Source organism: Eleutherodactylus coqui, chromosome 4 (genome assembly GCF_035609145.1).
Source record: "Eleutherodactylus coqui strain aEleCoq1 chromosome 4, aEleCoq1.hap1, whole genome shotgun sequence".
NCBI classification, from domain to species: Eukaryota; Metazoa; Chordata; class Amphibia; order Anura; family Eleutherodactylidae; genus Eleutherodactylus; species Eleutherodactylus coqui.
In genome coordinates, this window is record NC_089840.1 from 86174969 (window position 1) to 86202507 (window position 27539).

Below are 27539 nucleotides of genomic sequence, written 5' to 3' on the forward strand. Positions count from 1 at the left end.
ATATATATATATTATAACATGATGCCCGGGGGAAATCTTTGGGTAATCCATCCATTTACTTGTTACTTTAGCTGAGTATTGGAATTTTGTGCCTTGTAAGAACATCGTGAGAATACATTTTCTACCCTTGGGGTTAGAGGAAACAATCCCAGAACCCCTGTTGACAAACTTGCAAAATGATAGTTATTATACAGTTTTGACACATACTAGAGGGGAAATGTCAGAATTAAACTCCAGGGATGATACTATTTCCCTGCACATAGCATGCAAGAAGCACTTTTTGGGTTAAAAATAATATCTTCCCGATTCGGCGTTGCCCCCGCCCCCCTCCTTGTCGTTCTAATTAGCAGAGAGGCTTGATATAAGAGCCTAATGGTGTCCTAAAGCCGCCAATCAGGGCAAGAGATGCGTAAAGTGCTGGGGGCTTTCTGATTCCCAGCTTCACTGATTGCATGTCTATCCGACATCAAGTTTATGTTAATAAAAGAGCAGAAGCAGAGAAAGCCTTAGGACAGATCGCATTACAGATATTTTGTAAGAAAAAGAGTCCCTAGGTGCCGAAGAACATGGAATTTTTTTTTTCCTGAACAGATTTGCACAGAAAATCTCTTCCTCTGTCTAATCTACTGCAAATAAAGCAGGATATTACTGTATGCTGTAGAAAGTGTATGTACAAAACTTCCACTAGGGACTAAAGGCCTCCGCCGCTACCAGTTGCTATTAGTCACATGTTGCAGGCTTAGGCTACATTTACTCCGGTGTGTCTGATGTGTCTTGTTTGCCCTATGCTCTGGGAAAGTATGCATCAACTCTACCCATAGGGATCCAATTTAGCCCACAGAGGCCACAATAGTGTCCTTTTGGCCTCCTTCGGGCTGGTATAGCTTTTTCTCTGCTGTATGAAATAGCGCAGAATGCCATACAAAGGCATCCTGAAAAAAGTATATTATGCGGTATATATTTTTTCAACATGGATGTCTATGGGTGGCATATACTACCGTATAACAATATAGTGGCTCACATTGAAGGCATCTGTCAGAGGTTAACAGTGTGCCCAGGCCCTAGACACAAAGATGAACTCCGAAATGAATATATACAGTAAATAAATATCAGGTCATGGATGTAGCAGTAGTATTTACAATTACTTTTAGTTTATTACTTTTTTGGATTGTATTTACAAACTTTTAATCATGTACAAAACAGCAACTGCTTAAAGGGGTTGTCCCGCGAAAGCAAGTGGGTCTATACACTTCTGTATGGCCATAATAATGCACTTTGTAATGTACATTGTGCATTAATTATGAGCCATACAGAAGTTATCAAAAGTTATTCACTTACCTGTTCCGTTGCTAGCGTCCTCGTCTCCATGGTGCCGTCTAATTTTCAGCGTCTAATCGCCAGATTAGACGCGCTTGCGCAGTCCGGGTCTTCTTCTTTTCTGAATGGGGCCGCTCGTGCCGGAGAGCGGCTCCGTGTAGCTCTGCCCCGTCACGTGCCGATTCCAGCCAATCAGGAGGCTGGAATCGGCAATGGACCACACAGAAGCCCTGCGGTCCACCGAGGGAGAAGATCCCAGCGGCCATCTTCACAAGGTAAGTATGAAGACGCCGGACCGCGGGGATTCAGGTAAGTCCCTGCATCGGGTTTGTCTCGCGCCGAACGGGGGGGGCTGTTGAAAAAAAAAAAACCCGTTTCGGCGCGGGACAACCCCTTTAAGGCTGCCTGTCCACAAGCGTTGCGGTATCCCGCAGCGGATCTCCGCCGGTCAGCCTATCTGACAGATAGGCTGACCGCAGAGAATCACAGCAAATCGCAGCATGCTGCTATTTGCTGGCCGCGAGCGGAGAATCGCAATGATTCTCCGCTCGTGGACAGGGGGAGGCGCTCTCCATAGCAATGCTACGGAGAGCTTTCACTGCGTTCCCAGCGGCCACGATTCTCTGCTGCGGGGAACGCAATGAAAACCTGCCTGTGGACAGGCAGCCTAAGGGCTCCAGCATACTGGTAATAAAATCGTGTGATTTCCCAGCGCTGCAAGGCTGCGAGAAATCGCAAAATTATGAAAACAATGGCTTCCAATAGCTCACTTCACATGTGCGATGTTTTAACACTTGCGATGTAGTGTGAAAACAAAATCGCAGCATGTCCATTATTTTCACGATCTCACCCATTGTTTACAATGAGGCCGGCATCCATTCATCCCTGCGGAGAGTCACCTGATCACTGAACACCCTGCCGCTGCTGTCACAGTGTTCAGTGATGAGTGGGCTCCCCTCCGGGATGAAGGAATCCCCTGCTGCTGTGACAGCGTCCGCACGTACCTGTATTTCTCTGTATTGGGGATAGTCCAGACGGCTTGACGTTGAACATGCGCAGTATAGTTTTTCTTTTTAAATTTCTGCTTTACCTGTGCCGTCGCTAGGCGATGCCATGGGTACCCACGACCTTTCCGCAATGTCAATTGCGTAAGGGCCATGGGTCGAACGGGTTCCATTTACTTCAATGGAACACTGCGCAAAAATAGAGCATACTGCAGTTTTTTCTCCACTTGCGAAAAACGCAATTAGTTTCCACGCGTGTGCAGGAAGAAGCGCTTTCCCATAGCATGCTATGAACGGTATTTTCTACAGATCTGCGGTTTGGACGCCCACCGCAGATTCCACAATGCAAATCTGTTCATGTGCAGCCGGCCTAAAGGGGGTTTCACATCTGCGTTGTGGGTTCCGCTTTCCTGCTGCGTTTGGGGAGCAGGAAGGGGAAATCTCCACGGCCGAATTCTCTGTCTCAGGACAGAACCGAACATCGCCGAATGGACCCCACTGACTATAATGGGGTTGGTATGGTTTCCGCCTGGCTTTCGGATAGAAGAAAAAGCAGTGCATGCAGCACATTTTGAAAGCAGATGTGAAAGCGGCCTAAGTTGGTCCTCAACATAGTCTTCCAATAGCAAATAGGTGAGGGTCTGCCACCTGGGAACCCCCTGCCAATTAGCTGATGAGAAAGAACAGTGGACAGCCACTGTAAGCTCAGCAGGCATACATCTAAAGGGGCTGCAGCACTTGTGACCATATCAGGGTTTACCCAGGCACAGCAGCTTATCTCTCTCTATATGCAGTTGTGTCTGGTTCTATAGCTCAGCCATATTTACTTCATAATTGTTAAAGGGGTTTTCCAGCTTTAAGTTGATGATGCCTATCCACAGGATAGGTCATCAATAGTTGATCAACAGGAGTTCTCTACCTGGGACCCCTGATGACCAGCTGATTGCCGATGCAGCACACAGCTCCGTGCATTCTTCAGTGACCTAGAATGATACTGCAGGTACAGCTTCAGTTCAGTTGAATAGGAACTGTGCCCGCAGCACCATTCTAGGCCATTACAAAGTATACAGAGCCGTATATTTCCAGCACACACCAGCTCCGGACATTGACACAGCTCCAGTGAACAGCTGATCAGTACCGATCAACACAGAATAGGTCAACAACGCTTACTATGATCCTTTTGTCCCTGGCCAAAAGTGCTTTATCCCTCAGCAATATAACGTAACCCTTTCCAATCCACTCTCTGACGTCTGAAGACATTCTGATTGAAGGCTGTACAGCTCTCATGTCAGAAGACGTCCAGCAGGGTATTCTTACTGTATATTACTAGCCGCTCTGTTATCGGGGGCCTCTCCAGTATGTCCCATACCACAGTACTGGCTCTACCCAGCAGATGGCGCCATTGTATAATGGCAGAAAAAGAAAGCCCCCTAGGAAAACCCTGAATCCAAAATTGGATTGCAAAGGGTTAAAAAGCGTTTATTGAAGTTTGGACTTCCAGAATGCTATGATATCCCGATATGAACAAAATCAGATACTGTAGATTAAAATGTAATACATCTTTATGATTTCCTATGTATTATAGTAGAGTTTCAGATTGGAATTAATATTTTCTCTTTTTTTTATCCTATTTATAGAGTTTATTGCTGAAATCCATAGATCTGACACAACTATTGTAAAAAAGACTAATGTACAGTTTATTCCACAAATGTTTTTACCGCTTTCCATACCAGTTAATGGTTTTTAATAGCTCTTTGTATTTTTCTAGTATAAATAGTTGCTACTTTCATGGCCTGACAAAGTTAAGTGAGTTTCAGTGTGTTCTGGTTTAATGGCTATATAACCGTATAAATGTCGCCTTTATAACCTTGCTTTATTTTCTACCATGTTCATAAATATATCTTACGTTTTTACGGCAAAACTGTTTTAAAAATGTTTTTTTCTCACACAATTTCCTTCTATTCTTTTGAATCTTATAAAGCAATAGAGCCTAAGGCTACCTACACACGAGCAAGCGCGATATTGTGCTCACCAACGCGCAATTTGCCCGCAGATGTTAGGCGTTTACTTTTAAAAATGCCTCCCATCACTTCAGGTAAAGTAGCGATCGTCTGGAGCAGCTTTCGGGATCGGCAAGTGTTTCCCATCGCCGTGCGATGTGTTTCCCTGTCTCGTTGAACGAGAAACTCGAAATGGCTCCATTCACATGTGCGATGTTTTAGGGCTTGTGATGCAGCATTAAAACTAGAGATGAGCGAGTGTACTCGAGCGAGTATCGTCCTTACCGAGTACCTGACTGCTTGCCCGCAAAGATTCGGCTGCCGGAGTGGGTGAGCGCTGTGTTGCGGGAGTGAGCAGGAGGGAGCGCGGGGAGAGAGAGAGATCTCCCTTCCATTCCCCCCCGCTCCCCGCCGGCACCCGAATCTTTGCGGGCGAGCAGGCAGGTACTCGGTAAGGACGATACTCACTCGAGTACGCTCGCTCATCTCTAGTTAAAACCAAATTGCAGCATATCCATTCTTTTTGCGATCTTGCCCATTGTTTCCAATCAATGGGATCATCAATGGGAGATGATCACGACCCTCTGCCACTGCTGTGACAGCAGTGGCAGGGGATGCTCCGCCGCCAGGATTTTCAGACGGGGGGGGGGGGGGGGGGAGGTGGCATGAAATATAAGCCCTACCCCGAAAATAATCCATAACTGTTTAAAAAAAATACATCACCTTAGAAACGCTGCCATCTCTGGCGCATCTTCTAGCAGGTCCCCAACACTCTTTTTCAGCTTCTCTTCTGGCCGGGGATTGAAAAATCCCCACCTCCTGAAAGCGCTGCCTCTGATTGGCTGAGCACTGTGACCAATCAAGGGCAGCGCTCAGCTGGCATTCAATGAAGGAATCTCCTGCTGTGGCTGTCACAGCAGTGGCATTCAATGAAGGAATCTCCTGCTGTGGCTGTCACAGCAGTGGCAGAGAATCACAATTATCTCCCATTGACTTCAATGGGGCTGGCGCTGCTGCCGCCGGCCCCATTGAGATCAATAGGAGAAGATCAATACCTCCTGCCATGGCTGTGACAGCCACAGCAGGAGATTCCTTCAGCCCTGCTGGGATGGGAGGCTGTTTCCTAGCAGAAACACCTCGCATCCAGGGCTTCAGAAGGATTGCGAGAGGGATATTGGGGCATCAGTCACGTCCTGATATCGTTCTTCCCAGTCTACAAGAGTCCTAAAATGGATTTTGCTTTATCTCACTGTAATTTTGATATATGAAACTGGTTCGGGTTAGTATGGTAGGGATAACGGTTACTAATTGGGTCAATGGGTGGGAATTTTTTTTTACTTTAATAACTTTAATTGTGTGATTTTCTCCAGCCAGAGCTGATCAGGGTCCTAATAGGCTGCAATAGCTCTGACATACCAGTAGCAACCCAATAATCATTTTCACAACCATGTTAATCACTAGTCCTGGAAGCAGCATTGACACTTGTATGCAGTAAGTTAATGAATGGATACTTAAAAGTGGTATAATGTGAGTTTGAAAAAAAATGCAATTTAGGGAGATGGAGCAATACCTCTGTAGCGCCACCTATTGGATGGCAGTATTCCTTCAAATCAATTTTTGACACTTCATAATTCATACTTAACCATGAAAAAAAATGGCTAATTTCACCTATGCAATGTTTATGAAAGGCAAACCAATTTCAATATTGTTCTACAACATTTCTGATCGATATAGAATGGAACCATCAAAGGGTCATGGCTAAATAACTTGATCGTTGTGTATATAATGATCAGGAAGGAAGTCACAGTTACAAAACACCTCTACTTTAAAGTGGTTGTTCCACTTCTAGCTGTTTTGCCTCAGGAAGCAGACAGCTCCATAGGTTGTGCAGAGATCTGGGTTGGTACTGCAGGCTAAGTTTTACTGAAGTGAAAGGGACTGCAGTACCAACCTGCTCCACTGCACAATGTACAGAGCTGTCTGCTTCCTGCAGCAAAACAGCTAGAAGTGGGACAACCCCAGGGTCTTAATTGTTACTGACTGTCTGGTCTTAGACTGCACAATGTCTTTGATACACCATGATAATACGTTATACAATATTGGTGTAAGTAACTATATACGTAGCTGCATAAAACATTACTTGTGGCCTCTTAAGGTCCCAGTTATTATTAGCAGTGGCAATAAATATTAGAGATCCTATTAAATAGATAGTATACATTTCTATAGATTAATATTCATTCTTTGTAACAATTATTGTTTGAAATCACCGATCCCGAGAACAAGTAACATAGTATCATAGACATCCAGTTCAGCCTATTTCTCCCCAAATGCTGATCCAGAGGAAGGCAAAAAGCTCGCCAAATCTGGTGATCGGAATAATCCCAGGATCACGGATATTTCTGAAATAATTAGGGACTTTAACATGTAATATTGTATTGTCCAGGCCCCTCAAACTCTTTTATCGAATTCACCATCATCCTGTCCTCAGGCAGAGAGTTCCATAGTCTCACTGCTCTTACAGTAAGAGAGGGCGCCCTTGTTACAGTCACAGTCCTGGGTATAATAGATGATGGGAGAGATCTCTGTATTGTCCTCTAATATATTTATACATAGTTTTTAGGTCATCCTCAGCCGTCTTTTTCCTAAACTAAATAACCCCAATTTTGATAACCTCTCTGGGTATATTAGTTTGATCATTCCATTTATTACTATAGTTGCTGCCTTTGAACCCCCTCAAACTCTGATATGTCCTTCTTGAGTACCGCTCCCCAAAACTGTACACAATATTGCATGTGTCGTCTGACCAGTGACTTGCAAAAGAGGAAGAACAATATTCTGGTCATGTGCCCTCAGACTTCTTTTGATGCCCCCCATGATCCTATCTGCCTTGGGAGCAGCTGCCTGACACTGGTTGCACTAGTTAAGTTTACTGTTATGGAAAATGACTTGGGCATTTTACTTATCAGTTTTGCCCAAAGGTTTCCCATTTAGTGTGTAATGGCAACATGTATTTCCCTGTCCTTACATTTGTCAGTGTTAAACATAATTTGCCACTTTTCTGGCCAAGCCCCCAACTTATTCAGATCTAATTGCAACCGTATACTGTCCTGTCTTGTGTTAATTACTTTACACAGTTTTGTTTTATCTGCAAATATTGATATTTTACTGGTCAATCCTTCTACAGGTCATTAATAAATATATTAAAAAGAATAGGGCCCAGTACTGACCCCGGTGATACCACACTAGTAACGGTGACCCAACCAGAGTATGTACCATTAATAACCACCCTCTGTTTTCTTTCCTTGAGCCAGTCACTTTCACACATTATACCCCCAGACCAAGCATTCTCATTTTATATACCAATCTTTTATGGGGCACAGCATCAAACATTTGGAAAAGTCCACATGCACAAGATCCAGTGACTCTCCTCGGTCCAGTCTAGAACCTACCTCCTCGTAGATCAGATTGATTTGACAGGAGCGCACCCTCATCTCACCCATGCTGATATGGAGTTATACAGCTATTTTCCTTGAGGTATTCCAGGATAAAATCTCTTAGAAACCTTTCAAACATTTTACCCACAATAGAAGTAAGACTGACCTGTAGTTTCTGGCCGCACTTTTTGACCCCTTTTTAAATATTGGCACCACATTGTCTTTGCGCCAATCCAGTGGTACAGACCCTGTCACTAAAGAGTCCTTGAATACAAGAAACAGCAGTCTGTCTATCACATTACTTAATTTCCTTTAAACCTATGCCACGGGAACCTGGTGATTTGTCTATTTTAATCTTTTTAAGGCAGGTCTGCACTTCTTCATGGGTTAAACTTGTAAAATTTAGTGGAGAGTTTACATTACCACTCTGCATCTAATCTGACGTTTCATTTTCCTCTGTGAATACACTAGAGAAAAACCTATTTAATAGATTTGCTTTCTCCTCATTGTCATGGAATATAAAGTGTTAAGTTTCAGAATGCAATAAGTGTATGTTTCTTACCTTGTATTGGACTATTGGCCCTTAAATAGAAGATTAAGACCTATGCTTTGTAGTGCCGGTAACTAGGATTTTAAGATAAGAAGTCAACAGACAAATTAAATAGGGCTAAGCTATGTTAACAGAGAAGACACACAACTATTGCAGAAATAGTGTCTAATGCAACAGCAAGATCCTGACTAAAGTAATTTCTATGTCTGAGACGAGCCTTAAGAGCTTTGATACTATTTGGTAGATGTCAATAAGCCTTATGATCAATAAGCTTTGTCACCTACTGTGTGTAACACTGATCTTTGAACCAAGTAACTTGTGAATACGTCCTCGTTTTTCTGTATGAGAGTTGCTAATGTTGATAATAAAGTAGAATTCATTGAGTTCTCACTGGAAGTGTCTTGACATAACATGGAGTGATTTCATACTATTGATAGATAATTGCTAGCAAATCTTCTCATCATGGGCTTCCATATCTACCAATTTAGTACCTGGCAACGAGGTCATCAGATCGGTACCGGTGTGGTCCGATAACATCATCATCCTGTACAATTTTTTCTACATTATTTATTAAACGGCCAATACTTTAAATATTAATCATGTTACTATTTATATAATGGAAGAATAGTTTAGGGGTAGTTTAACCCCTTCCCGCTCCTGGACGTACCTGGTACGTCATGGCAGCCTGGTACTTCCCGCAACATGACGTACCTGGTACGTCCTGGAGATAGCACGGGATCACATGTGATCCCGCGCTATCCCGCAGCGGGAGCCGGCTGTCAGTCACAGCCGGCGTCCCGCTCCAACAGCAGGGGGGCATCGGAGATGCGCCCGCCGCTGTTAACCCCTTCCCTGCCGCGATCTAAGTAGATCGCGGCAGGGAAAGAGTTCACAGAGGGATCGCGATCCCTGTGTGTCTCCGGCCGGAACTCGCGATGTTATCGCGAGAGCCCGGCCTGTCACCATGGCAACAGGACGCCAGACACTGGCGTCCTGTATTGCCTGTGCCTATTATCGCTGTACAAGCGATAAGGCATGGCAGAGCAGTAGCTCTGCCATGCCTTATGACAGCGATCATAGGCACAGTGATGTAAGTCCCTCAGAGGGACTCAAATAGTATTAAAAAAAAGAAAAGAAAAGTGTAAAAAAAATAAAAATGTAAAAAAAAAAATGTAAAAAACCCCTTTTTTATGCTTTTTCTAATATTAGCATAAAAAAAGGGAAAAAAAACTAAAACCCCACATATTGGGTATTGACGCGTCCGTAACGACGTGTACAAAAAGTTGAACACGCTTTTTATTTTGTACGACAAAAAGCGTAAAAAAAAACGCTAAAAAACAGAGGCAAAATGCTAATATTTAGCATTTTGCCTCACAAAAAATGCAATAAAAGTGATCAAAAAAGCCGTACATTTCCCAAAATGGTACCAATAAAAACTACAGCTCGTCTCGCAAAAAATAAGCCCTCATAGAGCTCCGTACATAGAAAAATAAAAAAGTTACAGGACTTTGAATGCAGCTATAGAGAAAAAAAAAGATTTCCAAAAAAAGGGGGTTTTATTGCAAAAAAGTGTAAAAACCTAAAAAAAATATAACAATTTTGGTATCGTTGTTACCGTACCGACCCGCAGAAAAATTTTAGTGTGTCATTTATGCTGCATGATTAACGCTGTAAAAAAAAAAAAAAAATCTATGGCAGAATTGATGCGTTTTCTCTCCCTGTTATCATTAAAAAAAAAAAAAAAAAAATTTACGATATTGTCTATATACCCAAAAGTGGCACCGATAAAAACTACAGATCGCCACGCAAAAAACAAGCCCTTACACGGCCGCGTCCACGGAAAAATAAAAAAGTTATGGCTTTTGAAAAATGGAGATGGAAAAATACCAAAAAATCGCTTGGTCCTCAACGCCAAAATAGGCCATGTCATTAAGGGGTTAACTCTTTTTGGCAATAAGTCTCTCTGTCTCCACCTTCGCTGCTTTTATCTGGTTTTTGCATTTTTTTTTTCGTTATAGGTTGTTAGTACTTCTTCGCTGCCTTCTTGTTTTAGTAGTTTAAACACTTTATTTTAGTTGTGTATTGCCCCCTTTACTTCTTTATTATGCCACATAGTTTTTCTCCTATTCCAAAGCCTTTTACCCCTGTAGCGTATGAACCACTCACAGTAAGCATTTAGGATGTTTTTAAACATTTCTCATCTATTGTCTGTACTCTTATTTATGAGGACTTTGTCCCAGACAATAAAGTTAAGGTCATCTCTGAGCTGATCGAACTTTGCCTTCCTAAAGTTTCGTGTTTTCGTAGCTCCCGGATTAAAACTGCCTTTTGAAAGAGAAGTGAAAATTTATTATATTGCGGTCACTATTTCCGACTTGCATCTCTGTTATTCTGCCAAGTCTGTTGATTAATATTAAAGGAGATGTCCCGCGCCGAAACGGGTTTTTTTTTTTTTTAAACCCCCCCCCCCCCGTTCGGCGCGAGACAACCCCGATGCAGGGGTTAAAAAAACCACCCGCACAGCGCTTACCTGAATCCCGGCGGTCCGGCGTCTTCATACTCACCTGCTGAAGATGGCCGCCGGGATCCTCTGTCTTCATGGACCGCAGGGCTTCTGTGCGGTCCATTGCCGATTCCAGCCTCCTGATTGGCTGGAATCGGCACGTGACGGGGCGGAGCTACACGGAGCTACACGGAGCCCCATAGAGAAGAGGAGAAGACCCGGACTGCGCAAGCGCGGCTAATTTGGCCATCGGAGGGCGAAAATTAGTCGGCACCATGGAGACGAGGACGCCAGCAACGGAGCAGGTAAGTATAAAACTTTTTATAACTTCTGTATGGCTCATAATTAATGCACAATGTACATTACAAAGTGCATTATTATGGCCATACAGAAGTGTATAGACCCACTTGCTGCCTCGGGACATCTCCTTTAAATCCAAAATGCCCATCCCTTTAGTTGGGTAAGGTAATTATCTTTAGTTATTAACAGAAACTTATTACCTTTTTAAGATCGGCAGGTTTCGGCTTCCCAATTTATATCCGGATAGTTAAAGTCCCCCATAATAATAACCTCATTGTGATTTGTGCTTTTATCTATTTGCTTCTATAATAGATTTTCAGTAGTTTAGTTGTATTTGGTGGCCTATAGAAAACCCTTATAAGGATTTCATTATTATTTTTCCCTTCATGTATTTCTCTCCATAAAGACTCCACATGTTCATCTCTCACATTTATCCTCTCGTAGTGTGGGTTTTAAACAGGATTTTACATAAAGACAGACTCCTCACCCTTTCTGTTTTTTACGATCCCCTCTGAACAGACTGTAACCCTGTACATTAACTGCTGAGTCACAGCTTTTATCTAATCAGGTCTCAGTTACTCCCATTATGTCCTAGTTTTCCTCCAACATTATTGCTTCCTGTTCAGACTTCTATTGGTCAGACTTCTAGCATTAGTCACCTTATTGGTCAGGCTTCTAGCATTAGTCAACATACAGTTTAGAAGGTTTTGAGTTTTTTTATTTTAAGTGTATAATTAATAACTGTTCTGCCAGTTCTAACAGTTTTAACTCCTCCCACTGCTCCACCCCCATTTTTCTTACTTTGTCCCAGGTCACTGTCTCTACTGTCTTTCCCTCTCAGTGATGTCCCTTACCCCCTAGTGTCTAGTTTAAACACTCCTTCAAACTTGTAGCCATTTTCCCCACCACCACTGTATCCTCCCCATTGAGATGCAGTCCATCCTTACTGTAGAACCTGTAACCAACAACAAAGTTGGCCCAGTTTTCAAGGAACCGAAACCCCTCCTTCCTACACTAAAGGCCCATTTAGACACAACGATTATCGCTCAAAATTCGCTCAAAAGACGTATTTTGAGCGATAATCGTTGTGTATAACTGCCCTTACATCCTGCAGTTTTCATTCTCCCGTCGCTCATCATCGTCTTTAGGCGTGCTGAAAGACAACGATGAGCCTTATCAGGGATTCGCAGCGGGATACAACTGATACCATTGTTTCAGCTGTATCCCGCTCCCTGATAACAGGCTGGGTATGAAGAACAGAGCGGTCCAGCTCTGTTTTCCATACCTGGCACGGAGCGCTCAGCTGTATAACAGCTGGGCGCTCCGTGCACAAGCGGGGACACCCCGCTTGTCTTCTGCATCCTCAGCTCCAACTGGTCAGCTGTTCAGCTGGTGCTTGGAGCAGGGAAACAGCTGTATGCTGAAGACAAGCGGGGCCACTCCGCTTGTCTTCTGCATCCTTAGCTCCGACCACTCGGCTGTTCAGCTGACGCTTGGAGCGAGAAACAGCTGTATGCAGAAGACAAGCGGGGCCACTCCGCTTGTCTTCTGCATCCTCTGCTCCGACCAATCGGCTGTATAACAGCTGGCGCTCGGAGCGGGGAAACAACTGGATGCAGAATACAAACGCGGACACTCCGCTTGTCTTCTGCATCCTCTGCTGGCAGCGCTAGATGATCGCTCATCTTGAGTGGTCATCTTGCGCTGTAAATGACACAACGATGATCGCTCAAAAGTCGCTTGAGCGACATCTTTTGAGCGAATATCGTTGTGTTTAAATGGGCCTTAACTCTGAAGCCACTTGTTTACCTCCAGGATCTGGGCTTCCAAATGTACAGCACGCTCACATCTCATACAGCAGTTCAAGGACTGAACACATGAAACAAGAAGTACACTGGATGGTATCATCAATCATGGAGCACATTCTACATAGGGATCGTATAGATAGATTAAATAAAAGGAATATATGCAAATAAAGGCAGAAATTAAATACAAGTGACTCTTCCAAAGTCCCTGAATCCAAAGTCTATAGTCACCAACTTAAAGCGCACATTTTAGAATACAGCATGCACACTCACTCAGCTCGCACGCTCACTTATGTTGGCTTTATTCTGTAATACTTCTGCTCCTCTGTTTGCAAATTCTTTTTAAGCAAAAAGCTTTTATTCCAAGATGAGAAACAGCGAGAACAGGTTACAAACTTCTTGAGGTTCTTGCAAGACAGGAGTGAAACACCAAGTGGTTATCTTACATAAAGAATACACATATCATATGTTTCTCTCCATAGGTATGTGATGACATCACCTCAGGATGTGCACATCTCTAACCCTCCCCTCTATGTGAGACCTCTTCTCAGTTTGAGATACAAGGTGCCCTTGGGGCTCTCAGACTAGAACAGTAGTTTGTTTCTGTGTTGGCCTGGTGAGAAAATATAAATTTATCACAGTAGTTTAAATATTTGTTTAACTTTAGGGTCTAGGGTGGGCAATAAGACCATCAGATACAGAAAGAATACATATATAATGCACAAAGAAAGCACAAGAAAATAGAATCTTAGTACATGTGTCACACATATGCATACATCCCTGCAGCTAGCCCCAGCCGGGTTGTATACAGCATTGTGCCAGTTAGTTTGTGTAATTCCAATATACTACCGGTAGTGAGATGACTGAGCACAACAAGGTTGACTCTGGTCAAGCCTGATTCTCCTAGAATCATGAGCATACAAAATGTGAGAGAATATTACGATGACTAACATTACATTACCCTTGTACCTTACAGTGCAATTGGCCTTGGAACAGATATGCTGGAACTTGATTGCCATCTTACGAAAGATGAAGAGGTTGTGGTGTCTCATGATGGTAACTTAAAGCGGTCAACTGGTGTCAGTGTCAATATATCAGAGATGAACTACTGTGTAAGTATTTATATATTGAAGTGCTGTAAATATTCTTTGCCTTGAGAGGTGCTATCACTGTTGTGGAGGTGCAACACATGATGGTGTTGGAGTCTTGGAGATTATTGCCTTTGCATCATGACTGTTTAAAAATAGTCCTAAGGTATTAGCTATTTCGAATACATGGAATATCCAGGGCAAACCGTTGTGGAGGTCTCTTCTTTGTCTCATTCTTTCTGCTTGAGCAGCTCAGCACTCCTCTTTGCTATTATATGTTCGAGGACATACCGTAATTTCACAGGATTTAAAGCTTAAAGAGGCATTTACTATTGATGTCCTAGTCTCAGGCGCTCAGGATCTCCAACAATCAACTATAGCTCCTACACCCTTGATGACGCCAGAGTTCTGACGAAACTAGCTGTCTTTTGAGCGATAACCGTTGCGTCTAAATGCATGGACATCGTGCAGTTTTTGTGCACGAGTCGTTCATCTTTCAATTCTAGTTTTCTTGAATTGAGCGATGAACTCTTATCAGCGGTGCAGGCGGTTATCGCAGTCGGCAGTGCTGATAAGATTCTTTCAGCTCATGTCCTGCTGGTAGTTCACAGCAGGATGCGAGCTGTAATCGCAGAGAACAATACAGCTGTTTGCTCATGCAGAACAGCTGTATTGTTCGCCAAGTGATAGCGGTGGTGTCCCTCTCTGCCTGCATAGCTCTTAAGTAGCTAATTAGCTACTATAGACTATGCAAAGATGATTGCTCAAAACTGTCACTCAAACTACCGTTTGAGCAACTTTTGAGCGATCATCTGTCAGTGTAAATCGGGTCTTAGTTTATCTAGCAGCATTTATCTCACATGCTGGCAGTTCGTGCTCGGATCCAATTCCTTGCCATATCTTTAGTACATAGCAGTTTCCTGCTGCATGGCAGCGTGCACCATTTGCAGCAAGTGTTAGTCATGATCCTGATATTGGTGCATAATCAGCAAGGCAGGATAGTGTTTCTCTTAGACCGGTTTTGTCTATTGTATTACATTCACTCACACTACTCTGATCTTTTTAATTCATTGCTACTCTAATATATTTTATTATATATCAATAAAAGTTACTTTTTAAGGGAACCCAACTGAGGATTTCAGCTTATGGCAAAGTCTGTGGTGGGATTGATCTCCACCAATCAGCTGATCCTCCAGCCCATTTCCAGTACATTGGTGATCAAAGCCAGAAGTGTAATAGATAGGCTTTGCTCTCGTTGAAATTATTGGGAATGATGCATTCCATTACACTTCCAGCTCCTTATTGCTATCTAAGCTGGAAGTGTAATAGGAGGCATCACTCCCATTGACTTCAATAGGAGTGAAGCCTTTCTTTTACACTTCCACCAATGCGGACAACCAGGGATGAACTGCCAGGTATCCGGAGCCACAGATTCCCACTGATCAACTATTGATGACTTATGCTGAGGATAAATCACCAATAGTAAATAACTGGAAAACCCCTTTAAAGAGCCACTCTGGCGAACACACATTTTTCCATCCCTACCCTTCTCACTTGATTGCCTGTCATTCTCTGGAGGTCTCCTTTGTGTAATTCAGCCACTTCCCTGCAGTGCAGCCTCCAGTTTGATGCTTATCAGACACCATCATAAGGCTTAGATTTTTTCACTTTCAGTTCCACATCAATGCCATGATCAGCACAGCATTAGCTAAGGCTATACCATTTTTGCCTACTGGGGATCAGTTTTATTATCATTATCTTTTATAGTCACCTAAATAAGCTACAGACCATAACTACAGTCAGGAAGATGAGCTGTTATCTCCTCTGTTATAACTGTCTGACAGGATTCATCATCATCTATAACTGATAGGCGTGTCTATTTCTCTCTCTAGATGGTTTCTGTGGTAAATCCATACAATAGCATCACATAGACTGAGAATTGGACTAGAAAATGAACCCATAACCCCCAAGTAGATCTGAATTTTTCAGAATTGAGATCACATGACTATTTGAGGCAAATGAGGCCAGGAGTCTCAGATAGAGATAAATAACTAACCAAGGTAACACCAACTCACTTATATATACTGGAGGATGGCTACATAATGAATGAATAAAAAAATCACTGGAGTGGTCCTTTAAGTTTGGAATTTGTTTAATCAAGATTTTGCCACAGGATGACTATTGCACAAAATTTATTCAAACAAACGAAAATGTGCGATAATCGTTGCATCTAAATGCGAAGACTTGGTACACTATTCGATTACTTTTCATTTCTTGCTCACTTTCAACCAGCATAAAAATCATTGCTGGTTCGCTCACTTCTTGCTGCGTGCAAATTTAATGAGAAGGGAGTGATTTTCGGCAATGAGCTGCCTGTCTAAATAATCTGCACGAGTGCGAACTATTAATGGTGACGTCACCCACCCCTGCAGATCATTTAGCCAACAGTTGTCTTGTGTAAATAGGGCATAAGGGTCCATTTACACTGGATGATTAAGCACCTGACCGTCGTCCCAGCGATAATTTCTCCTATGCTTTCACACAGGAGCAGTGATTGGCTCAGTGAATGGAGGCGGAGCCGTCAGAGATCGGTCCTGCCTACCCACCTCCCATTTACAGTAAACAGGCACTTGTCTGTAGATGAATCACTGCCTGTTTACATGGGCCGATCGTCGTTTGCTTTTTATGCCTGCCTAAACTGAATGACGAACGATAAGAGAACGAATTATCATTCATCGTTCACTTGCTCATAGCATTTACACCGAACAATTACTATTCAGATTCCTGCAATAAAGCGGGAATTTGAATGATAAACGTTCCATGTAAACGGGCCTTTAGATGTATTTATATAGATATTACATTGTTCTGCAATGTATCTACTGTTTAACAGTTCTACTATTATGATATATCTCTCTTTATACTCATTCTGACCAATCATTGTATAATCTTTTATGAGATTAGAAGAATATTTTTCATAGAGTAGCAATAAATATTTTTAGGAAAATGTGCCATTTTTCAGCCAGTGAGACCTTTACTTGCTTTACCTTAGAAGTTGGCCTTCCGCACCATTCATTTAGTGAGATCATTGGATGGGATCATATCATTATATTGTGCAGGGTTCATACTATGAATAGTTGTCTCATAAGATGTTATAAAGCAATGAATACTCATTTTTAACAATATCACAGAGGACTATTACTTTCTCAGCATTACCATGTAGGGGCCCGATGATTAGGCCCAGTGCCGCAGCACCTTACAGGCAATGTTAACACTAGGTCAGATAGAGCATTCATGTTTTAAGAATACACAGCCAGCACTTATTTCTTATCTGGAACACATTCTTGAAGCATAATAATAGGATCCCTGCATTAATGGGGCATTGCAGATAACCCCTTTGGAGAATGACCTTTACTCTTGTAGACCAGGAATGAGTCACTAAAAAAGAAAAATTGCAGTAAAATTGAATTGGAGCATACACTTTTTGTCCAGAAATGAAACCCCTAGAAGGAGTTGTTGTTTTGCGGCAAGCAGTTACATCTCAGGCAGATACGCAAATGATTAGAGTTGTGGTGTGATTAGATGAACACTCTTGCCATCTGAGGCCCTAAAACTAGTTCCAGCCTATAAAAAGGCTCTTAGAGGCTCCTTGTGTGTAGTGACCTCTTTTTTCGCTTGTGTAGAGCTTGTTGACCACTAGACGCCTCTACGACGCAATCAAAGAGATTTCGCCAGTTAACATTGTTTGATAGGGGGTGCATTATTCGAATGTGAGAAGCTGGATAGTTGCTTCGATGAATTGTCTGCTGTCTCGGCCCTTCTGACCAGACCAGATAAGTTGTTGAGACCAGCGGATTCATGAGGGCACACACACAAGGCAACCGGGCTCAGGACGCCTTTGACAGACCACCAGTGGAGAGAATCCTCTGATCGTCAGACAAGCACAAGCAGCTTCAACTGTTTTGTTGACCGCCATCCAGAGACAGGTAGCACCATTGTTACAGGCCCCTGTGTCTGTTGGAACCAATTCCAGGCGCTTGGCTGAAGGACATTCGGTATTAGAGCACCCATTACGTGAACTGCCTATGAAATTCACCCACTATCACCTTCGTTTGCAGTGGTGTTGTGAGGGACAAAACTGGATTGCTAAGAAGTGGAACTGGGTTGCTGTCCGTGATGAATCCAGGTTTAGTGTGGGTATTGATGACAACCATGTTCATGTCTGGAGACGTAGAGTTGAGTGCCTCAACCCTCTAAGATGCCAACTTCGACAGCCTTCGAGCTTGCGCAATCTATAGGCTCAGTTACAGCAAATGTGGACCGATATAATAATAATAATAATAATCTTTATTTGTATAGCGCCAACTTATTCCGCAGCGCTATGCCGCAGGATACCATAAGACAACTGTATGACTCCATGCCCGCTTATATCACATCTTGTATCTAACCCATAGGTTGCCTAACAGGGTACTAGAGCCTCCATGCCCGCCCGTATCGCATCTTGTATTCAAGCAAGAGGCGGTACAAGAGGGTACTAGAGGCTTGATGCATGCCCTTATCACATCTTGCATCCAAGCTAGAGGCGGTACAACAGGGTACTAGAGCCTGCATGCTTGCCCGTATTACATCTTGCATTCAAGCTAGAGGCAGTACAACTGGGTACTAAATCCTCCATGCCCACCCGTATCACATCTTGTATCCAAGCTAGAGGCAGAACAACAGTGTGCTAGAGCCTCCATGCCCACCCGTATCACATTTTGTATCCAAGCTAGAGGCAGAATAACAGTGTGCTAGAGCCTCCATGCCTGCCAATATCACATCTTGCATCCAAGCAAAGGTGGTACAACAGGGTACTAGAGCCTCCATGCTTGCCCATATCACATCTTGTATCCAAGCTAGAGGCGGCCTAACAGGATACTGGACCCTCTCTTTAAGGGGTTAGTTGTCCACAATAGTAATAAATAATTCTTTTGCTCTGATATTGTAATCACTTACCTATATCAGCATTACAATCGCACAAAGGGAGTCTCATTGCATTCGAAAATTCCTTTGAGGGGCTTGATCTTTATTTTTTACAATCAGTGTATAAGCTTTGTTCAACTAAGTGCCAAAGTTCTCCAGACAGCTGATTTGTAGCTATTGATTTATGCTTATGTTAAGTACTGATTATGCAAAATGCTGGTGTTTGTACCTTACTATCTGTGTTGAACACCAGTCATCTATTTCTCAAGAAGTACTAAGTGCAGCTTAACTTTTGTATTTTTGGGCTTTTGAGATCTTAAATCTATGTTCACATGGCAGAATCCATCACAGATTTTTCTGTATGGATTCTGCCTCTAAAAACCATGGCTACGCTTATTTTGCCACTTATTTTGTTATGGATTTACACACGAATTTATCCCTGTAAACAGGCAAAAATTGGTTGCTGAATTCCTGACATGATTCCGTGTAGATCCCATTAGGAAGTGTGATGTCACTTTTTGGCGCAGACCCGCATGGAACTGTATCAGAAATTCTGTGCACAAATTTTGCCCATTCGCAGGGATAAATGAATGTAAATATGCCGGTTAGCCACTGATTCTTGTCACAACAGAACCCACACTGAAAAATCTGGAGTCCACCGTATGAACATGCCCTAAAGCAATCTGTATTAATGTTTTATCACTCCAGACATAGCAAAATAGCGAAAACCACCTTCTGACAAGCATCTTTGATTTATGGGTTCACGTCTCAATAGTGCATTTCACTTAGCCCCCTACCTATGAGCCACGTTCCTTATGTTCGGTAATTGCTGCAGCGTTCAACTGTGCAATAATAGGCCTATATTGTGCTACTATAGTCTTTGTCAGTTGCACACTTATTACTGATGGCGACAGCACCTCACTTATGGTCTTTGGTTTGGGAGAGTATGATCGCTGTATGGTTTCTCTCAGTAACTGATCTCCGGTTGTTTCATCCAATTACACACAAGTTCCAGGGCTTAGTGTGTAGCAGTCAGGCTGCAGCTTGTGGCCGCTCGCCAAGTAATCCTCAACAAGTTCCTTGCAGCTCTCCAATGTCTCTCTTTCTTTGTTGCAGGAGGTATCAGTTCCTTTGCCCTGTATCCCATTGCGCCATTTTTCTGGCAGTGGTCTTTGCTCTGCAGACCTGGATGTCCTTCACAGAGTCTGCTCACTATCACTTCTCCGGTACATCAACTTTTCCTGCTCCGTCTCACTGCCTGTGTCGCAGCTACAATCCCTTCTCCTAACTCACTTCTTGTGACTTTAGGACCTGTGAAGGGCGGCGTTCTCACCCCTATCCATTACCCCCTATGCCCAGGGATTGACTCTGAACTGGTGACATTATAGAGGAGCTGGTCTCCCTCCTGGCACTCCATAGTGTCTGTGTTAACCCCCTGTGAGTAGCCCCTTACATAGTGACACTGGTGTATCAAGGGGTCGCAATTGCGACCTGGCCCCTTAGCTAGAGGGGCCCATGGGCCCCCTTGCCATATACTGATGCACACTATTTCACCGCCGCAGCCCTAATCTAGTGTGCGGGCCGATTGTGGGTGGCGCTTAGTTAGGGAGGGATTGTAGCTGCGTCACAAGTAGTGGGACTGAGTGGGAAAAGTTGTTGTGCAGGAGCAATGCTGGTGAGCGGACTGTATGAGGGACATTCAAGCCTATAATTCAAATCCCTTGTTACAGTTAAAAACTCACAGCTCATTGTTAACACATGAACCATGATGCTCAATCAGCAATCCGTGCGGAATACACCTTCTGTGTGCTCTCGAGAAGGATCTCCACTTTTGGAATATCTTGTGAGCATTCACTGTGATTTCAGGTTATCTCGGACTATTTATGCTATTGTATATTATATATATTAAATACACAAATTAAAGAAGATAATTGGCTGTATGGTGCATATATCTGTTGATTCACCCAAATAGGAAAGCACTTCATGTTGGAATATATACCACTTTCATATGACCTTTCCAGTAATAAATATACACATCAGCTTTCTATTGGATCCACCACATCAAGGTATTCCCATTAAAATCATTTATAGTATATTCTCAGTGTATACCATAAATTACTGATAGGCACGAGTCCCACTTCTAGTAATCCCTGCTTGCTGATTCCGGACCGCCACACTCTGCATATATTGAATTGGAGATGTAGACAGGTGCATGGCCTTCTCCATTAACACCTATGGCAGTTACAAAAGGCTGAGCAAGCAGCGCTAATAGAAAATGAGGGATAGCTTTGATGTATATAAAATTACAGTGCAAATTGTGTAATTCATGAAATGCGGGAGCTGAGGTGATTAACATTCCTTCGCTCTGGAGGCTGAATGAGCACATGCTGATTTATCTAAAGACACACACTTATGTTGGAAAATAGGAGAAAGGTCAGGCATTGTTACATTGGTGCTGACTGTGCTGAAAAGTAATTGCTATGAAGTATTTTTTTCATTTGTACTTACTATTTGAAGCTCCTTTTCACAAATATAAATGACATTTTGCTAACATATTATATATTCTGATTATTATTATTATTTTGCACAAAGCATTTTAAATACTGTTGTTCCTAACGATAACCAGTGAGGGATGTAGGGAGCCAGACGTTTATCATTTAAAGGGGTTACTCTTCAGGAGGCCCGTGTCCATAACTCCTACTACCATAGGACTTTATAGAGTGCTGCTCTCAGTTGGGGACCTTCTTCAAAGGACCAGAACTGAGGAAGTAACTCTGTAAGACTTAAGTGTTCTGTTACATGGAATGGCTCCTATTTAATACAATATTTTCCTGCAGCCGACAAAATATATGCTTGGTTGCAGCTTTCTTGAGCATAATCTATTAGAGTAAGGCCTCATGTCCACGGGGAAAATCAGGCCCGCTACGGATTTTAATTCTTCTTTTGCCCGTGGACATGTGGCCTAAGTCTTATCTCTGATTGGAACTATTTGTAGTTTCCCAGACATTGCTATACTTAAGACTATTACACATCCATTTTATCTGTATTGTATGGATCTCTAATATGATGTCCATAGGCAACTATGAGCCCATACTATACCACCCTGCCTCAGGCACAAAGAGCATTTATTTTTTACTGGGTTACATTAATCCATAGCTAGACAAATTGTGTACAAGTGGAGAAAATTCAAGACTGTTGTTATTCTCCATAAGAGTGGCCTTCTTGTTAAGATCACTCCAAAATAATAGTGGTTAATCCCAGAAGGGGTCAGAAAGAACCTAAGTAGCAGCAAAAGACCTACTTCAAAACCCTCTATTAACGTGGGTGTCACAAGTGCTTTGCCCATTAAGTAAAGGCATACAAAGCCTGGATATTGACAAAATTGTTCTTCTCAAGAAAGGTTAGTTGGTGTGAACCTTCTCTCCATGCAAACAACTTTCAGAAGGCGTGTTATCCATTGTTAGACAAATTATATATGAATGGAGTAAATTCAGGACTGTTGCTGTTCTGCCTAGGAGTGGTTGGAATTCAGTCCATAAGTACAACGGGTCTTTCTAAAAAAGATGAGAAAAAACTCAAAGGTAATATAAAAAAGATATAGAAAACTGCAACCTCCAGAAACCTCTATTCATGTGTCCACTATTAGAAAAGCAATGAACAAGAAGGGTGTTCATGGAAGGACATCATGAAGGAATCATGGTCCCCCCAAAAAATAAGATTGCCCAGTGCTACCCTAGTGTCTATTAGAGTGATGTAAGAAACTGAGCTAATAAATATCATAGTTCACAATTATCCATGGTTAGAGAGACATAAGGGCTCAGTCACACGGTCGTTTGTACGTGTGTCTGTCAGTTGCGTTTGCTGTCCACATCTATATAGAACCAATGCTTTTCAATAAGAGCGGTCACATGTGCGAATTTTACATGCACACAAACGCTTGCAGCGACAATGATAGGACACCGGTTCTCAAAACGCAGGTAAGTGCGTCAGCTGGTGTTTTTTGTATATGAAACCCCTGGATGCGACTCAATGGGGTTGGCGGCAGCAGCACCAACCCCATTGAGAACATATAGTGAAGATCCAGCTGGCTCTAATGAAAGCAATGGACTGCCGGCAAGCCCTGCAGTGATTTTCAGAGAAGGGCTTAAAATATATTCCCTTCCCTGAAAAGCAACCCAAAGATTTGTAAAAAAAAAAAATCTATACTACTCACCTCTCTGAAGCTGCCGGGGCTGAGGCGCGTCCAGCCGGCTCTTCTCCTGCACTGCTATGAAGAACTTTCAGCAGGCGGGGATTTAAAATCCCTGCCTGCTGAAAAGGCTGGCTCTGATTGGCTGAGCCCTGTGACCAATCAGAGGCAGCTCTCAGCTATTAAATGACAGCTCAGAGCTCCCTGTAGTTGGTCCCTGCGCTCAGCCAATCAGAGGCAGCACTCACCTATTCATGAATTCATGTAATTGATTGCCTGCGAATTACCGTGTATTACACAGGTGTACAGCTCCTGTGTAATACGCGATAATCATATGCCTGTGTGAGCCCGGCCTTTGACAAGTTATCTACAACTGGAGATAATTCAGAACTCTTGCTACTCTCCCTACGAATGGGTATCCTGTTAATATCACTCCTAGGGCACAATCATGAAAGAGGTGGCAAAAAAAATAAACAATAGTAACAGCAGAATTTATAGAAAAGACTCCACAAACTAGAAATATTGACTAAAAGTGGTGTTCCTGGAAGGACACCACAAAAGATACTTCACTATTGCCTGCAATACCATGCTGGGGCACTGCACAACGTACAGAGCTATCTGCTTCTTGCTCTATACACAGTGATCAGTGCTTTGGTGAACAGCTGATCAGCACGGGGCTCTAAGCTGTAGTCTCCTGCCGATCATCTATTGATGACCTATCCTAAAGATAGATAATCAAGTTTTTTGACCTAAAAAAAACTTTATCCTGACCTTTATCTGTAAATTAATTATATCTTGTTAGGCACCAGCTGCCAACCCTTGCAACAAGGTACCACACTAGGTTCTGGAGCTCCAGCTCTTAGCGGGAATCATGGCCCAGTCTCTGACAAGACGTCTTTTGTGTTTAATGTTGATCATTGTGATGTCCGCTAAAAACATATATACAATGTATGTATGTGTATGTCTATAACTCAGTAGAAGGTATGAATAGTACAGTTGCAAACCAGGAAAAGAGTCATTTTTACAGGCTTCATTTACTCTTATGAGGTATGTTTAAGTGAATTTTATGTAACCTGACATGCTTTAATACAGAAATATTGTTACTCCAGTAACCTTTTACGCTGTCTGGGCTTGTTTGGATACCCAAGATCATTCTTCATAGCAGAGATGTTTTGTAAATGCTAAAGCTATATACACTCTTTGTAAAAAAGGAGTTGTTATTTAGCCACAAAACTCATCATGCAGTTACATTTCAGGCAGATATGCAAATGATTAGGATTGTGGTGTGATTAGATGAACGTCTTGTCACCTCAGGCTCTAAAAGTGTTTCCACCCTTGGCCTATAAAAAGATTCTCAGAGGCGCCTTGTGTGTAGTGACCTCTTCTTCCGCTTGTTTAGAGCTGGTTGACCACTAGACGTCTCTACGACCCAATTGAAGAGATTTCGCCCAGTTAACGCTCGCCCGCACACAGCAAGAATGTCCCTGGAATGCTTCCACTATGTTCCATGGCCTGTCCAGTTGCCAGATTTATTGCCAATAAGACTATCTGGGATGCCAACGTATGGTAAAATAATTGGCTCAGTGACAGATATTCACAGTATTGGACTGTGGTGCTAGGACCAACCAGTAGAACTGATTCTGGGGGCCCACTGTACAACTACTGTACATGCAAATATTACCTGATCCTCATTCGCAAATTTCCTGCCACCATATTCTCCATACACATGGATGGAAAGGGGGCTACGTTTTTGTGTGGCCCAGTTTTCACTGAAGTGTATGAAGCATAGGGCAGGTGAGAATTAGTGGACCCCCATTCACCCAATAGGTCAGGATTCCAAAGATGGCATTCATGGCATATTTTGTAGAGCTGAGATCATACCTAACAGCCATACCGTAGTTTATGGGGCTCAAAGGTCATGACAGGTTCCCTTTATGTTTAAACTGTTTTATTGGTATTAGGTAACATAGTCATACAACGTATGGTGCAAAGATTTATCTCTCTACGCATGAATACAACGCCCGTATATATTGAGCACAGCACATCGGGTATCCATATATGATGAGATATCAGTCAAGTAATTGTGAGCTGTTTAGGACTGAAAACTTACAAGGATCCCTTAAGGATTCCCCAGTTGCTCATAAAATAGATATTAACACAAACATCATATCCATAGCAACTGCCATATTTGCCAGTATAGCATTAAAAATATAACCTTTATTAAGAGACTGATTATTACCTAATATTTGTTAAAGGAAAATGGAACAGATAATAGACTCAAGAGAGAGAGAAGAAAGAAAGAAAAAGAGGGAAAAAAGGGGGTGGGGGGTGGGTGAAAGGAAAGAGAAAGGGAGAGAGGGAAGATGGAGGTGAGAGATTGTAGGGGAAGGGGAAGTAAAGAGGAGGTGAGGGGATAAAACGTATCCTGTCTGGTTGTGCTCATTTAACTCAATATTTGAGACTGCCTTGATCTGCCTACCCCAGACATTCCTGGAACTCTGCTGTCTCTAAGAAAAGGTCCAAGCTGACCACTTTCCCATGCAGTCCCCGCGCTCTGGGTAGTCTTCTGACATTAATTCCTCCATGTAATTCAGGTGACACAATTCTTGGAACAAATTCAAGTATCGTGGGGGTCCGTGTACTCAGTCAGTCTCAGGGATCACGGCTCTGACCGCTGTGAGAAAGCGGCATAAGAGGCCCTTTTTAACCCTTTCCAATCCACTGTCTGACGTCTGAAGACATTATTATTTAAGACTGTACAACTCCAATGTTGGAAGACGTCCGTCGGGGTTCTCTTACTGTATATTGCCAGCTTCTCTGCTGTCGGAGCCTATCCGTGTCACCTCATGCAGTACTGGCTTTAGCCAGCAGATAGCACCATTGTATAACAGCAGAAAAATAGTAACCCACCATAGGAAAACCAGGATACAAATTGGATTGAAAAGGGTTAATCGCTGACAGGCTCCCTGGGATAATGGAGAGCAGTGCCAGCTGTGCCGACTGAATGACCACTCCATGTGTCACCCTTTCATACAGGCGGAATACATCATTCCAGAAAGGCTTCAGGTCTGGGCATTCCCACCATATGTGGAGCATCATCCCCGTTGCACCGTTACACTGCCAGCACTGGTCTGAGACTGATGTGTATATATATGAATGATTAGAACTGGGCACCTATACCACCTGGAAAAGGATCTTATAGTTCTTTTCCTGGGCGGCACATGCGGTAGCTTGTGTGAAAACATATGCCCTATCCCAATCAGGGTCCAGTACCAAAACGGTCATTTCTCTCTCCCAACCAAAGTCAAATCAGCGGATGTCTGGTATAATGATACTCAGTAATATACTTTATATCTTAGAAAGGCCATGGAAGCATCTCCCAGTTGGAAGGGTTTTGTTTAGGAAGTGAGAAAGGCTGATAGTTATCTGTGTTCGAACCAGGAGAGCGTCTTGTCTGGATGGCTGGCCAGGAGTGTGAGCAATGAGGGTAACACCCCCCTGGGGCCACCTCTGCCACTTTTACGTTATCTGATACATTCTAAAACAGAAACCTGTGTGCGTGGAAACCGGGTGGAAATGCCGGGTTGCGAAATAAGGGAGCCAAGGCTCCCCTGTGTATTGGGAGACTCTTTTTGGGCACCAACTTGTCCCATACATCACAGGCAATTCGAAGCAACCGGCGAAAACAACATAGAAGAGGGTCTGTCTTCAGGAGACAACCAAGGCAGATCCTGTAAATTAGTTCTGATCGTGGTCATCTCTACCTCCACCCACTGTTTGATAGTGGAATAGAAGTACCATTCGAGAAGTCTGGTAAGTATAGCTGCCAAATAGAATAGTCTAGGGTCCAGGACTCCCACCCCTCCACGTGTTTTATGGCGAGAGAGAGAGAGTATAGAAGCTCAACCTACTCCCTCTACCCCCCATACACATCTGCGGAAAGCTGCTTGGATTTGCTTCAAAAAGTGAGCTGAGATTTTAATAGGAAGTGTCAGGAATATATAGAGGAATCGGGGAATTATGTCCATTTTAAGAACGTTGATTCGCCCAAACCAGGATAAGTGTTTCCTAGAGTACGTGTTTAACTCTCGAGTTGTTTTCTCTAACAGTGGGGCGTAATTTATGTTTAATAAGTTTTTATTAGGACTTTTGTATGGTTTTACACAGGAATAATAAAAGAAACACAACAAATAGCTGGTCTCACAGGACCACAACAATAACATAGAAATTAGAAAAGGAAAAAACAAAAAAGCAATATCGTACCAAAGCAGGGCAGCTACAGCACTTGCTATGTATCTGTCATATACTACCTTGATAAACTATACTTGCATATTAAATCAGTGCAAAATCAGGTCCGTCGCCGCGGCTGGGCCTATACTCATAACAAACC

At 42.9% G+C, this 27539-nt stretch overlaps 1 protein-coding gene across 1 annotated transcript in view; it reads left to right on the plus strand.

Annotated features, from left to right (window-relative positions):
* GDPD1 (glycerophosphodiester phosphodiesterase domain containing 1) overlaps positions 1-27539 on the plus strand; it is a 93569-nt gene that overhangs the window by 37905 nt on the left and 28125 nt on the right. The window contains exon 3 of the mRNA XM_066599817.1: positions 13890-14025. Within this exon, the coding sequence (XP_066455914.1) occupies positions 13890-14025 (136 nt within the window). The remainder of the gene's footprint in view (positions 1-13889; positions 14026-27539) is intronic.